Source organism: Neomonachus schauinslandi, chromosome 1, assembly GCF_002201575.2.
Source record: "Neomonachus schauinslandi chromosome 1, ASM220157v2, whole genome shotgun sequence".
Lineage (NCBI taxonomy): Eukaryota > Metazoa > Chordata > Mammalia > Carnivora > Phocidae > Neomonachus > Neomonachus schauinslandi.
Genome location: NC_058403.1, coordinates 202,546,210 through 202,561,565, shown reverse-complemented (window position 1 = coordinate 202,561,565; position 15,356 = coordinate 202,546,210). Strand labels below are relative to the sequence as shown.

The 15,356-nt window shown below is 53.5% G+C and overlaps 1 protein-coding gene across 1 annotated transcript in view; it reads left to right on the top strand.

Moving 5' to 3' along the window:
* The window catches only part of SIN3B (SIN3 transcription regulator family member B), a 36,011-nt gene that overhangs the window by 193 nt on the left and 20,462 nt on the right, over positions 1-15,356 (top strand). The window contains exons 2-5 of the mRNA XM_021683275.1: positions 178-284; positions 1,557-1,710; positions 7,972-8,172; positions 10,000-10,143. Of these exons, the coding sequence (XP_021538950.1) occupies positions 178-284; positions 1,557-1,710; positions 7,972-8,172; positions 10,000-10,143 (606 nt within the window). The remainder of the gene's footprint in view (positions 1-177; positions 285-1,556; positions 1,711-7,971; positions 8,173-9,999; positions 10,144-15,356) is intronic.

Here is a 15,356-nt window from a genome sequence, read left to right as displayed (position 1 = left end):
CGGGCCCCACCCGGCCCCGCCTCGGCCTCCACTCCTCACGGCCCCGGACCCCAGTCCCTTGACCCCTTACCTCGGCTCCTCGGAGGCTCGGCCCGTCCCCCTCCCCTCCAGGGTCCCTTGTCTTCCGTCCCCTCCTCCGCCGACCTCCGCCCACCTGGACCCTCCACCTCCCTGCAGGTGGAGGACGCCCTCACCTACCTGGACCAGGTGAAGATCCGCTTCGGCAGCGACCCTGCCACCTACAACGGCTTCCTGGAGATCATGAAGGAGTTCAAAAGCCAGAGGTACCCGCGGGAGCCCTCCCCACCCCGGGGGGTCCGTCCTGGGCCGCGATCCGGCTGAGCGGGGTGGGAACCCCCCCATTCCGGCTGCCTCTCCGCCCCAGTCGGGTGACCTTGCGCAGGTCGTGGAACCTCTCAGAGCCTCAGTTCCTTCTAAAAAACGGGAGTGGAGAGTACCCACCCCTGTGGAGCTGTTGTGGGGATTCCTGGAAGGAGAGCAGGGATGGGGTGAGGAGAGAGCAAGAGAGCGAAGTCTGCAAGCGGGAGAGTCTGGTCCTGTCTTTACTCAAAATGATTTTTAAATGAATTTTGTTCACCAAGGATTTTTTTTTAATTAATTTTAATGTTTTTAAGCACTACATTAAAATGTTATTTGCCTTGATTATTGAATGTTTTGGCGCCCTCTCCCCCTTAAATCTTGTCACCAAGGTGAGTGCCTCACCCGTCAGTGGCACCCTAGTCCCAGGCCTGTTGGACAGTAAATGCGCATAAAATGCTTTGTAAGGGGCCTGGCACATAGAAAGGGTTTAAAACACATTGGCTGATTTTGCAGGCACACAGGAGGGTTAGAGCTAGATGGAGGACCTGGAGATCATGCCATCTTCCAACAGGAGGCTCACTTAGGCTTAGAGTGGGCCAGGGGCTTGCCTAGACCAACCTTAGGGGCAGTCAGGACTAGAACGTGGGCATTCTGACTCTTAGATTCTCGGTGGTCACATCTCCACCAGGCTGCTTACGCCTTCTGAGGAAGTGTGGCAGGGCTGGCCTGGTTTCCTTCCAGGAGAGACAAGCTAAAGCCTTGAGGGCCCCCTCCCACCAGCCATGAGGGAGACCCCTGGCAATGTGCAACTCATACTTGCAGGGCCTTTGGTATTCATGCCTTGCCATCACTTGCTGGGATCAACACCCGTGTCATGGTTCATCACATTGCTTAGAGGGCTGTGGCTTCCTGCCACTGCTTGGAGTCCCGGACTTTGACTTGGCTCTCCTGACATTTTCAGAACCGAGCGTGTGCGTGCTTGGAGTGTTTAGGGGAGCTGTGCCATGCAAATATCCTGTGGTTCTCGCTAGCAGGGCATAGGGAGCCCGAGCCTGGCTGCCGTGGAAGTAGAAGACACGTAACACGTTGGCTGAATCACACGGTCACATTGCAGGGTGCTTCGTTGTCCTTCGAGAAGCCCATTAGGTGGCACTGTCAAGCGAGTTGGGAGTAGATTTTGCTTTCCATGTGCTCCCCAGGACACTTCTGCCCACTCTCAATCTTTTTTCTTCCAGCATCGATACGCCTGGAGTCATCCGACGCGTGTCGCAGCTCTTCCACGAACACCCTGACCTCATTGTTGGATTCAACGCTTTCCTTCCCCTCGGGTACAGAATAGACATTCCCAAGAACGGCAAGTTAAACATACAGTCACCTCTGTCCAGCCAGGTATGCTGCTCTGGTGTTCCGAGTGATCTGGCCCTAACACGGCGCGCCCTGGTACTCAGGTACCCAGGTCAGGCCGCCCGTCTTGTGCATCTTGTTGCGGAAAGCCAGTCAAGATCCAGTCTTTTTCTAGACACTCTGCTCCCTTCTAGCACAGGTCAAAATAGATCAAAATCCCTACCCAGCCAGCCTCTTTATTCCACATCGATCCATTTGGAGGATTCACATCAAGAGTGGATGTGGTTGGTTGTGTCAGGGGCATTCTCTTAACAGTTCTATGTCCTGTCAAAATAACCACCCACCAGCACCAGGCTCTTATTACTCTGAGGCTCTCCCCGTGAGCACACAGGGCAGGCGCACTTGTACTCAGGCATGGGGTCTCTCTGATCGTCCCAGGTGCCAGCCACAAAATAAAGCAGTTGAGATGTGTGTGGGAATAGCCATTTTGTTGTCGCTGGGCCGCATTTCATTGCCACCAGGGTCGTTGGCTCAGCTTAGGCTTGTGGCTTTGGTTCCTTCTGTCTCGGGTGGTGGCTTGCTGCCTCTGTTTCTGTGGTCCCTTCTTGCCCGAGCCCACCAGAGCCCCTGAGAAAGTGAAAGTCTATGTGAGCTTTACTCTTATAAAGTAGCCATTGCCTTTCCTCCACCTTGGCCCCATTGCCGTAATGCTGTGCTGCGGGGGACCCTCTAGTGCATCTGGAGATGTTTAGCAGCATCCCTGACTCCGCCCACAAGGCCCTCACCCCTTGGCGACAGGCGACAGCTGAAACATCCCCAGACATTGCCAGATGACTCCTGGGAGCCACATCGCTCCTCCATCAAGAACCCCTGATCTCCGTGAACCAGCTCTTTAAGCCTCTTCTGTCTCTGCCGCAGGGCTTTGGGTTTTAGCGGGGGAATATAAAAATCTACCCGGGAAAGCATTCTTTCGGTTCCGCCTCCGATGACAGAGATTGCAGTTTCATATCAATGCAGGAGTCAGATTTGGAAGAACAGCCAGAGGCAGTGTGACAGTGACCTCCCTCTCTGAGAGGGACCCCCATGTAAATTCTGCCTTCTTTCTATGCAAGGCAAGCTCCACCACCAGCATGTTGCCTCATTAAAGCCAAGGAGAGCGTCTCCGTTTTGAAAAGGAACTCGGAAGCGCGTGTCCACTGAACTCCAAAGAGCTTCTTCCATTTCACATTTACAAATGGAGCTCAATCCAGATGTAGGGCTCGTTGCTCCAGACGATCACAAGCCTTAGCGGGATTCATCTGCCCAACAATCGAGGCTGGGAAGAAAAGCAGGCTCATTTGCAGCGGTGCGCAGGGGAGCACTTCGACGAGTCTGAACACGGGTGTGTCGTGACCATCACTCCCTGATAAAGAGCCGAGGTCGGAGACCTCAATTACGAAAATCGCCTTTCTCAATCCCCGACTGTTGGAGTAACTCGGCTTGCGGGGCTGGATCTCGATGCGAACCTCACCGTGGTTGCATTAGGAGGTGGCCCTTCTGGGCAGTAGCCAGAAGGCCCCTGTTGTTGTGCTCACTCCGTGGAGAGGTGCTGTGGACACAGCGAGACTGGACCAGCCCTGTCTCCCCCTGACTTTGCAGCTACTATTTAACCCGGCTTTATGGTCTTGCTAGAGCCCCGAAGCCACGACATCTAGGGCCCCCCTTCTTCCGCTGCCCACTCCATTTCTGTCCGCATCGATTGACCTGCCGGGTTTCCTGCCCTGCTTTTCAGAGCTCCTTCCTGCCAGGCATAGGCGAGACGGCCTCTTGGTGTCCTGGAGTCCTTTGAGAGGCCACGGAAGCCCGAGAACTTCTCAGGGCTCCCTACATGCCACACCCCGGTGATTTTTTTTTGTTTTACTGGTTTTTCTAGCTTTCATGTTTTGAAGGAGCACCTTCATTTTTTTGTCATTTCTCATCTCGTGAGTCCTGTCAACTCCAGGCAGGGAGGGAGTAGCTCTGAGGTGCTGAGGAAGAGAAAACGGGGGAGTCCCAGGCTGTGGGGAGCCCTTGGTGCAGGTTTCTCAGCCTTGGCCCAATTGCCCTTGGGACCAGATTGTTCTTATCTGGAGCAGGCTGTCCTATGCACTCTACGGGGCTGAGCAGCATCCCCGGCCTCCACCCTCCACCATGTGACAGCCTAGAAGTAGCTCCACGAGTCCCTAAGTGCCCCCTGGGTGACAGAATCAGCCTCACTGAGAACACAAGTCTAAGAGGAAGACAGGCAGACAGGCCCGGAAAGCATGGTGGGAAGAAGGTCACCTTGCTGGGGCTACAGCCTCCTGAGTCAGCAGCATGTTGGGGCTGGTCATCAGGCCTCAGTTGTAGCATCCCTCCCCAGAGAGCCCTCTACTCCCATCCCTGGGTTATACGCATGCCACCCATTTTATATATTGTAAAATTGCAAAGCCAGGGTTTGAAATTAGAAATCCAACGTGTCTTGGTCTGCCTTGCCTGGCAGACTGAGTCCAGATCAGGCAGGACCCTTGTCTGTCTGGTTCACGACTGTGTCCCTGTCCCGGGGCCATGCCAGGCACATGTTGGAGGAGCAAGACACCTCGTGTTGGTGGGAAGGTGATGAATCTCAGCTCCCAGGTTCCGTTCAGAGCCGCCCCTGCCTCCTGGGAGCCAGCCCCTTTAGGGCCGGCTAGACGAACAGCCGGCTTGAACACAGGTAAAGGTTAAACCTTTAGCTCGTCCAGTAAGTGGCACCTTTACATTGAGAGGCAGGCCTCCCGTGTTCTCTCTCTGGGGGGAGGGTCATCTGGAAGTTCAGTGAGTCCCTAGTGGGTCGCGCCTCGTATTTGTGTCTTAGTCACCCACAGAGCAGGTGTCGACCACCACCTCTGTGCCAGGCGCTGGGGTTTATTCAGAGTCTGCTCTCGGGGCACTCGGGAGATACAGGTGGACAGATGAGAAATACTGCACTGTGAGTGAAGCCTGGGCAGGGCATGAGGGGCCGTGGGCAGAGGCCGTGTGAGAGATCAGGAACCCTGCCTGTGTCTTGGGCGGGGGTTTCCTGGGCTGGGTCTAAAGGCCTGAGGTGGCAAAATGAGTGGGTGTGCTTGAGAAACAGCCAGGGAGCCTGCGAGGTGGGGAGGTAAGCGGGTGGGGGGAGAGAGTCAGGAGCATGGGGAACCCGTGGAGAGTTCCAGGAAGGCGGCTCTGGCTGTGGTGCCAGAAGTGGACTCTAGGGGGGCAGGAGAGGATCTGGGGGCCAGCGAGGGGCCCCTGGTGATCCAGGCAGAGTGGGCGGTGATGTGGACCAGGGGCGGGGAGTCAGAGTGGGAAGTCCAAGGAGATTCCAGGATGCCTCAGCCTCTGGGTGAAGGTGGCAGCACCTGCTTAGGGTAAGGGGGGCCTGGGAGCAGTGGGGGCGGCAGGGGTGCTGCTCTGCGTGGGGAATGTGCTGTTTGATGAGGTGTCTCGTACATACCCAGGTGGGGCTGTGCAGGGCTGCTCCTCGGTGTCTCAGAGTGTACCTGACTGTGCCCGGATTAGGCCACCCAGGGCAGGCACAGACGAGAAAAAACTGGATTGTTCCGGAACGTTTAGAGCAGGGGTTGGCCCAGGATCCAAAGCCAGCTCGTATTTGTATGGAGAGTGCTTTTTACATTTTCCAGAGATTACGTTAAAAAATGTTTTTAAATTGTGACAGTATTCACGGTAGCATAAATTCACTTTTTGTAACTAAAGTATACAATTCGGCAGGTTCACGCATATTTACAGTATCTTACAACACCTCCCCCCATTCCAGAACATTTTATCACCCCAGAAAGAAACCATATCGCACAGTTCTCCTCTCCCACCAGCCCCTGGCAACCACTAATCCACTTCGTCTCTGCAGATTTGCCTGTTGTGAACATTTCGTTTCAGTGGCGTCGTGTAACTTCTCTTGTCTGGCTTCCTGCGCCCAGCGTTACAGTGTCAAGGTTCATCCTCATTGTAGCCTGTGTCAGAGCTGCATTCCTTCCTACATTGAAGAATATTCCACCGTCGGGATGCGCCACGTGTGTTAATCCGTTACTGCTTGGTAGACATTTGGGTCGTTTGCACATCTGTTTGCGATTCTTGGGTCGATACCCAGAAGTGGAATTGCCGGGTCACGTGGTAACTACTTTTAACTTAGGAACCGCCAGGCTGTTGGCTTCAGCAGGTGCACCATTACCGTCTGGCCCTCTTTGCCAAGCCCTGGCCTTGAGGAGGGTTCTCCATCTTGTCCCCGCACCTCCGTCCAGGGCATGGGAAAGGGTACACGGAGCTAGAAAATGCCCCCGAGGAGCGGTGGGGAGTTCCCACGAGCTCACAGCCGCCTCTGAAGCAAGTCTCCACTCCCAGCCTGCTCCCTCCCCCGCCTCTCCCTGGCTCCTAGCTCCTTCCACTGCCAGGCCAGCACACCTGGAAGGAATGTGGTAATCAGCAAGAGAGCCCCCAGAGGGCCTTAGGATGCATCCCACTGCCAGGGAGAGCTGGTATTTAGAACTGTGGCTGCTTTGGGTCTTTTGTATGTCTGCTTGTCTCAGCTCAGACTTTTCTAGAGTTGCCCCTCACCCACAGTCTGGGCTGAATTGTGTCTCCACCCCCACCCCACCCCAATTCATATGGTGAAGTCCTAATCCTCAGTACTCAGAATGTGACTGTTTTCGGAGACCTTTACAGAGGTAATTACGGTAAACCGAGGCCCTTAGGGTGTCCCTTGATCCAATCTGACTGGTGTCTTATAAGAGGACATTTGGACACGGGGAGCGACCCCCACACAGAGACGATCATGTGAGGACACAGCGAGAAGATGGGCCACCCACGAGCCGAGACACCTCCGGAGATACCACCTCTGCTGAACCTTGATCTTGGGCTTCAGCCTCCAGGACTGTGAGGAAACGTTTCTGTTGTGTAAGCCGCCCAGGCTGCAGAGTTACGGCCGCCTGAGCGGAGTAGCGCACCCCCACCCCAATGAGAGCGAGCGTGCCCAGCAGGCGTGTCCTTCCCGGTGACGGCTCTGCAGCTCTGTGCCCAGCGTCCCCCATCCCGCTGGAGTCTTCAGGTCCGCGGTTGGTGCCCCGTGCCAAGGGGGATGGGAACCCCGGGCTCTTTGTTCCTTCCTCTGGTCATCTGATTATTCCAAAGTGGGTGGAGCCCATTCTGTTCCAAGCACTGTTCAGGCACTTGGGCTGTGGTGGTGAACAGTGTGGACTGTCTGCTCTCAGGGCGTTTGCCATCTGGTCAGGGGTGGACAGATGATAAAATAAGTAAAATATGTGTGTGTCGGAAGGTGACATGTGCCACGGAGGAAAATCGAGCGAGAAAGGGGCTCACAGTGCTGGGAGACAGACATTTTGGTTTGGCGCTGGGTGGTTCTGGAAGACTTGCTGAGAAGGTGTCTTCTAACAGACGCCTGGAGCTGCACTGGAGGGTTTGAGACCTGCTCGAGAACCAGCCCCTGTGTGCATCGGACCCACAGGATGCCTGGGGGGTCGCCCCTGACATCTCAGTCGTAGTTTGTGGGGAATCATCAGAACCACGCATAAAATTTCAGTTTAGAAATATAAACATCTCCTCCTTCCAGGGGGTAGGTCAGTCCCACCCAAAATCAGGATTCTGGGTGCCCAGAGGAGGGACTGGGTGTCTGTTTTCTATTTTTATTTGTATGGACAGAAAAGCCCACAGATGGAGGGCAAGCATGATGACCGGTCAGGACCTGTCTCTTCTCTCAAGTGACTTAACCCCGGCTTAGCACCAAGAGTCCTGCAGTCCTGGACAACCTGGGCTGTGGGCCCCCCTTACCTCCAGGGCCCCCACTTGCTCAGCACCGCTGACAGCAGGTGCTTTCATGCCTCAAAACAGTCTTGCTGAAATGGGCTGGCAGGAGGTGTGGAAGGCTTCTTTTGTAAACACAGTCCCAAACTCCACTCCAGAGGGGATTAAACAATCCACTTGTCATATATCTCTCCCGTATGCTCATTTTTCAAGGTGTTGGGTATCCATCAAACTCCCATGCTCTTTGATCAGATGGAGGTGGGTTCGTGAGACTCACCCAGGACGGTGCAGACGCACAGCGTGGTGAGGGAGGAATTACCTGCCTGTGCGTGCCCGCCCACCGCTTCCTTCCCTCCAGGCCCCCACAAGGAACGTTCTCCTGCATCTCATTGAAAACCTTGGCTCTGTGCTGGGTATTGCTTGGTCTCAGACAGACCATGGCTCTGTCTGGAGTTTCTCACGTCTGTTTGCGGGGTCAGGCCTGCCAGTAACTCACTGTCGTGCTGTTGTCAGGAGAATTCACACAACCACAGCGACTGTGCGGAGAACTTCAAGCCACAGATGCTGTACAAGGAGGACAAGCCGCAGGTGCCCTTGGAGTCGGATTCCGTGGAGTTCAACAACGCCATTAGCTACGTGAACAAGATTAAGACCCGTTTTCTAGACCACCCAGAGATCTACAGGTCATTCCTGGAGATCCTGCACACTTACCAGGTAAGAGGCCCCGCGGCACACTGGGTGGGTGCTGGTGGTACCATCCCACTCTTCAGGGTGTGTCTGAGGCGGTCATATTTTCTAGTCTGAATTCAGGAAATCCTGTACAATTCCGATGTGCTTTTTTTCTTTTTACCTAAAACTTACCATTTTAACCCTTTTTAAGTATCCAGTTCCATGGCATTAAGTACATTCATGTTGTGCAGCCTTCCCCACCATCCAGCCCCAGAACTTGCTCATCATGCAAAACCGAGATTCTGTCCCCGTGAAACAGTAACTCTCCCAGCCCTTGGCGCCCACCATCCCACTTCCTGTCTGTCAGTTTGACAACTCGAGGGACCTCCTATAAGTGGGATTATACAGTACTTGTCCTTTTGTGTCTGGCTTCTTTCGCTCACTGTGATGTCCTCAGGGTTCATCCATGTTGTAGCCTGGGTCAGAACTTCCTTCCTTTTTAAGGTTGGAGAACATGGCATGGATGCACCACTTGGGGTTATCTGTTCATCCATTGATGGGCACCAGGGTTGCTTCCATGTTTCTGGCCCTTGTGAATAATGCTGCTGTGAACACGGGCATCCGGATACCTGTTGGAGTTGTTAGGATTTTAATTTGCTCCTTGAGGCACCTCTACATCCCAAGGAAGAGTACTAGGAAACACACCGTACGGGGATTTAAAAAGAACCTAAGAAGATGGTCTTTTTTAGGACGGCTTCGCTAGTGTTTTGACAACACAGCTACGCTCTGTTGATGCAGATTACAAGTGGATTACAAGTGGGCCCTGTGCCAGGCAGCGGGGCAGCAAAGATGAATGGCTGCTGCTTAGTTCAGTCTGGAGGTGGACGAGACTTAGAGAGGGATGGGGTGGGGAAAAAGGGAAACATGTAGAAGTGTGTCTGGATTCACAGTTGCCAACCCTGACCGGGGGCTGGGGCGAGGGTGTCAGGAAGGGCAGAGTTAGCTTGAATCCTGAGAAATCAGTCAGAACCACCAGGCAAATGAGTATAGAAAAAGGGTGGACTTTCTCAGTGCTGGGAACAGCCCATGCAAAGTCCTGGGGGTCAGGGCAGCCAGCCAGCTTCAGGGGACCTGAGGAAGGGGAGGGGTCAGACAGCAAGGGCTCTTGACGGGTCGTCTCCTTCCCTTCACACCACGGAGTGGGAATCTGGAGCTATGCGCTTTGGGAGGGCCCCAGCTCTGCCACATTCTCGGGTGTAAAGTTGATGGCGTTGCTTCTAATGGCCATCCTGAGTTCCTGCCCCCCTGACCCGGGTCCCCTTCGGTCCTCATCTTGTTGCTTTGAGCTCTGGATTAGGCCATCTTCCTTCGACTCTCGGGGTCTTTCTGACTCTGGGTGGCATGGTCCCTTGTCCTGGTAGTCCTTTTCCTTCCCTTGTCACCCTGTTTCCTGTTTCCAAGGCCCAGCGCCAGCCCCACACTCCCTGCCCCCTGTCCACGGGTTCGTCCCTGACCTTGTACTTCCCCAGCCTCTGGTTGAGGACACGCAAGGACTGAGGCCAGATCATTTCATGATTGTGCCCCTGCCCACATCCCCTCCACACTACCACGTAAGCCCCACCCCTGGCCAGGGCTCAGGCTGTGTTGTGGGGTGGGACGAGGACAGAGGCATGCAGGGCACCCCGAGTTGTTAACAGTGTGGTGGACTGGGTTCCTTTCTCCCAGTGGTGGTAGGCATGGGCTCTGCCAGCCGGTTCTCTGTTTCGTGAGTCGTCCCTCTGTCTCCTCCACAGTGGGATGCCTGAATGTCACAGCCTGGGGTGCCTCGTTCCTTGGCTAATGACTCATTTTCCCTTTCCCGAAAATCGGCAGAAGGAGCAGCTGAGCACAAAGGGCCGGCCATTCCGCGGCATGTCTGAGGAGGAGGTGTTTACCGAGGTGGCCAACCTCTTCCGGGGCCAGGAGGACCTGCTGTCCGAGTTTGGACAGTTCCTGCCTGAAGCCAAGCGGTCCCTGGTGAGTATGGGGTGCCCACCCTGGCCAGAGGGCCACCTTCCTCTCAGCTGGGACCCTGTTTCTCAGTGCAGCCCCGAAGACCAGGCTGGGCTTATCTGTCCCCCGGGGACACGCCGGGTTCTCCCAGAAGCCACACAGCGTGCAGACACCCCTAGGCCTCCGTGCAGGCTTACCTCCACATCCTGCTGGAGCAGATCCTGAGCAGGGCCTCTCTTATAGAACAGTGCCCCGGGGGGTGAGGGCCGGTTGGGAGGTGGAGAGCATCCTGCTGTGGAGACCTGCTTGTAACCAGTGCCCTGTAGGAAGGGGCCGGTGGGGGCAGTCTGAGGCTTGGCAGTGACTGTGGGCTGGGGGTTGGAGGGCAGAGAAGGGTGAGGAGGGGCCTGGGCTGGGGAGGTTGGGGGTGCAGCCTGCACCATCAGCCTCGTTCCTCCTGTCACAGCCTGAGGCCTGCTGGGTTGCGCATTCCATATCCTCTTTTCATTGTATTTTCTGTGAACGTAAGACTTCCTTAAAAATTGAAGTAAAATTCACATAACATTAATACACCATTAAAGTATACAGTTCAGTGGCATTTGGTACATTCACCGTGTTCTGCAACCAGCTCTTCTGTCTAGTTCGAGAACATTCTCATCACCACAGAGGAGACCCCGTCCCCATGGGCAGTCACTCCCCATTCCCCCTCCCCCAGCCCCTGGCAGCCACAAATCTGCGTCTGTCTCTGTAGATTGACCTGTTCTGCACATTTCATATACATGGGATCCTACACCATGTGGCCTTTAGTGTCTGGCTTTCGCTCAGCGTGATGTTTTTGAGGTTCATTCACATCATAGTGTGCGTCGGTGTTTCATTCCTTTTTGTGGCTGAGTCATATTCTGTTGTGTGGATGGACCACATTTTGCTTATCCAGCCATCCGATAGTGGACATTTGGGTTGTTTCTTTTTGGTGATTGTGAATGATGCTGCTATGAACATGCGTGCAGGAGGATTTGTTTGAGTCCCTGTTTTCAGTTCTTTGGGGTCTACACCTAGGAGTGGAATTGCTGAGTCATATGGTGACTCTGTGTTTCACTTTTTGAGGGACTACCAGACTGCTTTTCACAGTAGCTGTACCATCTCTTCTCACTAGCAGGGTACTTCACACTGTCACCAACACTTGGTGTTCCGTTTTCTTTTTAAATTATGGTCTAGTCATTGTGAAGTTGTATCTCATTGTGGTTTTGGTTTCCATTTCCCTGATGACTAATGATACTGAGCATCTTGTGTGCCTATTGGCCATTTGGTTTTTTTCTTTTTTCTTTTTTTTAAAGATTTTATTTATTTATTTGACAGAGACACAGCGAGAGAAGGAACACAAGCAGGGGGAATGGGAGAGGGAGAAGCAGGCTTCCCGCTGAGCAGGGAGCCTGATGCGGGGCTTGATCCCAGGATCAAGGCAGATGAAGGCAGACGCTTAACCAACTGAGCCACCCAGGCATCCTTGGTACCTTTTTTTTTTTTAATTTAAAGATTTTATTTATTTATTTGACAGAGATAGCGAGAGCAGGAACACAAGCAGCAGGAGTGGGAGAGGGAGAGCGGGCTTCCCACCGAGCAAGGAGCCTGATGTGGGACTTGATACCAGGACCCTGGGATCATGACCTGAGCCAAAGGCAGACACTTAACGACTAAGTCACCCTGGCGCCCCACCTGTTGGCCATTTGTATATCTTCTTTGGAGAAATGTCTAAGTCCTTTGCTCATTTTTTAGTTTGTCTATTATTGAGCTGTAAGCGTTCTTTATATATATTCTGGATACTAGGCCCTTATTAAAAATTTTTCTCTTTTTTGTAGGTTGTATTTTCACTTTGTCAGTGTCCTTTAATGCACACAGGTTTTTAGTTCTGATCAAATCCAATTACCTGTTTTTTCTTTTGTTGCTCATGCTTTTAGTGTCTCAGAATCTATGCCAGATCCGAGGACAGGAAGGTTTCTCCTTGTATTTTCCTCTAAAAGTTTCTATAATTTTAGCTTTCATAGTTAGATCATTGATGCATTTTGAGTTAATTTTTTTTTTTTTTTTTTAATGGTGTGAGGTAGGGATCCAATTTCATTCTTTGGTTAGTGGAGATCCAGTTTTCCCAGCACCGTTTATTGAAGCGACTTTTCTGTTCCCATTGAATAGTCCTGGCACCCTTGTTGAAAACCGGTTGCCATAGTTGTATGGATTTCTTTCTGGACTGTTCAGTTCCAATCCATTGATCCCCCACGTCTCTTCTTAGGCCAGCACCACACTGTCTTGATTACTATAACCTTGTCATAAGTTTGAAATGAAGAAGTGATTTGAATTGTGTTCTTTTTCAAGATTATTTTGGCTAGTCAGAGCCCTTTGGAATTCCATATAAATTTGAAGATCAGCTTTTCTATTTCTGCAAAAAAGGGGGGGAAAGCCATTGGGATTTTGATAGGGGTTGCATTGAATCTTTAGATTGCTTTGGGGAATATTGCCATCTTGATAATGTTAAGTCTTCTGATCCATGAACATGAGGCATCTTTGCATTTATTTAAATCTTTAATTTCTTTCAGCAACATTTTGTGGGTTTTGATGTACATGTCTTGCACCTCCTATTTAAATATATCCCCAAATATCTTACTCTTTTTTTTCTTAATTTCATTTTTGGATTGTTGGTCATGAGTGTATACAAATACCACTGATTTTTGTGTGTTGATTGTGTTTCCTGCGACTTTGCTGAGTCTGTTTATCAGCTTTAATAGTCTTTGTATATTCACTAGGATTTTTTCTATGCATGTTACCATGCCATCCGCTAATAGAGATGATTTTCCTTCTTTTCCAATTTGAATGCCTTTTAGTTCTTTTTCTTGGCCTAATTGCTGTGGTAGAGCCTCTAGTACTGAGTTGAATAGAAGTGGTGAGAGGAGGCATCCTTGTCTTGCTCCTGATCTTAGAGGAAAAGCTTTCCATCTTGCACCTGAGTGTGCTGGGAGCTGTGGGCTTTTCATAAATAAATACCCCTTAATCAGATTGAAGAAACGCCCTTCTATTCCTAGTTTGTTGACTGTTCCTTTTCCTCTTTTTGTTCTTCTCTGCTTCGGATGGTGACTTGGGGCCTGCGCACACGAGAGGTCCCCCCACCCCCCACTGAAGTGCATCACTACCACCTCTCCTGGGTCCTGCTTCTAAAGGAAGATGCAGTGGGGGGGCAGGGCTGGGGGGCAGCAGTCTCGAAGTGGGAGGGGCTTGGTGGGGTGGGTACAGGGGTCTGGGTTTGGGTACCACCAAGAGTCACATGGCCTTCCAGCGCCCATGAGTGCCACCTCAAAGTCGGGATGCCACCTGGAAGCACTTCCTGAGTCAAAGTCAGAGAAGCTCTGTGCCTCTCCGTGGGGTTGACATCAGGTCCTGGAGCTGTCGCCTGTCCTTCACCCTGCCTCGAGCTTTGGGTATCCTCAGGGGCTGGAGGGCTAGGCAGAGCCCCGGGAGCACACAGTCCAAGCCGAGACGCTCACTCCACGTCTGCAGGCGCTCAGGAGGGCTTGAGCCAGCGACCTCACTCACCTCCCAGGCCTGGTTGCCTTCTCTCTCACACGGGGGATGACGGCCTTCCTGCTCAGACTTGGCGAGCCAGCATCCTCTTAAGTGCTTCGCGCTCAGCCCAGCACAGGTGCAGTGCTCTGGAAAGAAGAGCTGGGATTGTTAAGGAAAAGCAGGCGGAGGATCCAGATGGATTGTCCCCACCCCCTCCCTGTGCCAACGTCGTCCGTCCCATTTGCCCTCCCCCAGTGTCCACCCAGGCGGCAGGGCCTCCGCCTGCCTCCCCAGGACCAACCAGCCTGCTGCCGGGCCTGAGGGAGGCCCCTGGGGAGGGCTGAGCAAAGCGATCCTGTGGAGTTCCTGACCCCCTCCCCGGGGGACAGGGAGCTCACCTGCACCAAAGGCAGCTGCACTCCCAGCTGAGCCCACCTCCTCGTGTCCCCACCCACACGTCCACTCTCAGCGCCACCCCCCCCACCCCCCAAGCGTAGCGTCCCTCCTTGGGCTTGGCCCCCTTTTCCCAAATGATGTCCTGGGCCACCCTAGGATCACTCCCATTTCTTCCTCTGCTTGCCAGAGAGCCGCCTTCCTGGCTCCAGGGGCCCCGTAGACGAGGAGCAGAGGGATCTTGCCGCGTCCCTCCCGCTGCGCAGCCTTGTGTCAGTTGCAGACGCTCGGCCTCCTCGGCCCCCAGGAGCCGGAGCTGCGCACTGCCACATGCCGGCCAGCCCTGACTCGCCCCCTCCCAGGGCACGCTTGGTGGGTTGTCTGACTCGTCCTCTTGGATCCGCCTCTTACATCTCGGCTCCAGCCCCTGTTATGGCAGCTCTTTTCCTGAACCCTGCCCTTGCTGGGGGCAGCACGGGAGCCGGGGGCAGTGCCCCCCCCACCCCGCCGCGGGAAGAAAGGCCTGGCTGAGTCCCAGGCCCGCTTTGCCCGCTCTGGCAGAGATCAAGGGCCCAGAGACGTGCCCTTTCTCCACACCCCAAGGAGGCTGGAGAGAGCAGGCCTGCCTGGACAGGAGGTGGCGGGGGGGAGCTGGAGCAAGGAGCAAGGGTGCATGGGGAGGGACCCCTGGCAGGTCACGTCACCAAGCCTCAGTTCCTCCTCTGGGAAGCGGCCATGAGGATGTCTCCCCCTAAGCCCGCTGGAAGTTTCCTCAGCAAAGTCCTAGGCCTGGGTGAGGCAGGGGCTGCGAGCCGTGGGGGGCAGTGCACTGCAGACACTCGCCGGGGAGCTCTGCAGGCCTGCCTCGAGGGCAGCCTTCCTGGTGTCCAGGACTCTGCTGGGCGGGCTGCAGGGGGCAGCGGAGCCCCCGTCCTCTGATTGCTGTGGTTGCAGCTCCCCCTGCTGGGCACCACTCAGCACTTACGGTGCTGGACCCCGACAAAGCCGGCCTGGGGAAAAATAAGCATCTCCCTCAGAAAGGCACCTGCCCACACAGTTTCTTGAAATAGCATTTTGTTACCAATTCAGCAGAGTTCATTGATTAGAGCATCTTGTACATTTCAAACGATTGGATCAATTCTTTAAAAATTATTAAAAACACCCACAAAGAATCTGTTGTATAATTTGATCTTTATCCTCACCGTCCTTTATGTTAAATTTTGAATTTTTATTAAAACAGCAGGAAAAAGAAACTAAAGATGAAATCTGATATTGTTCTAATTAAATGAACAATT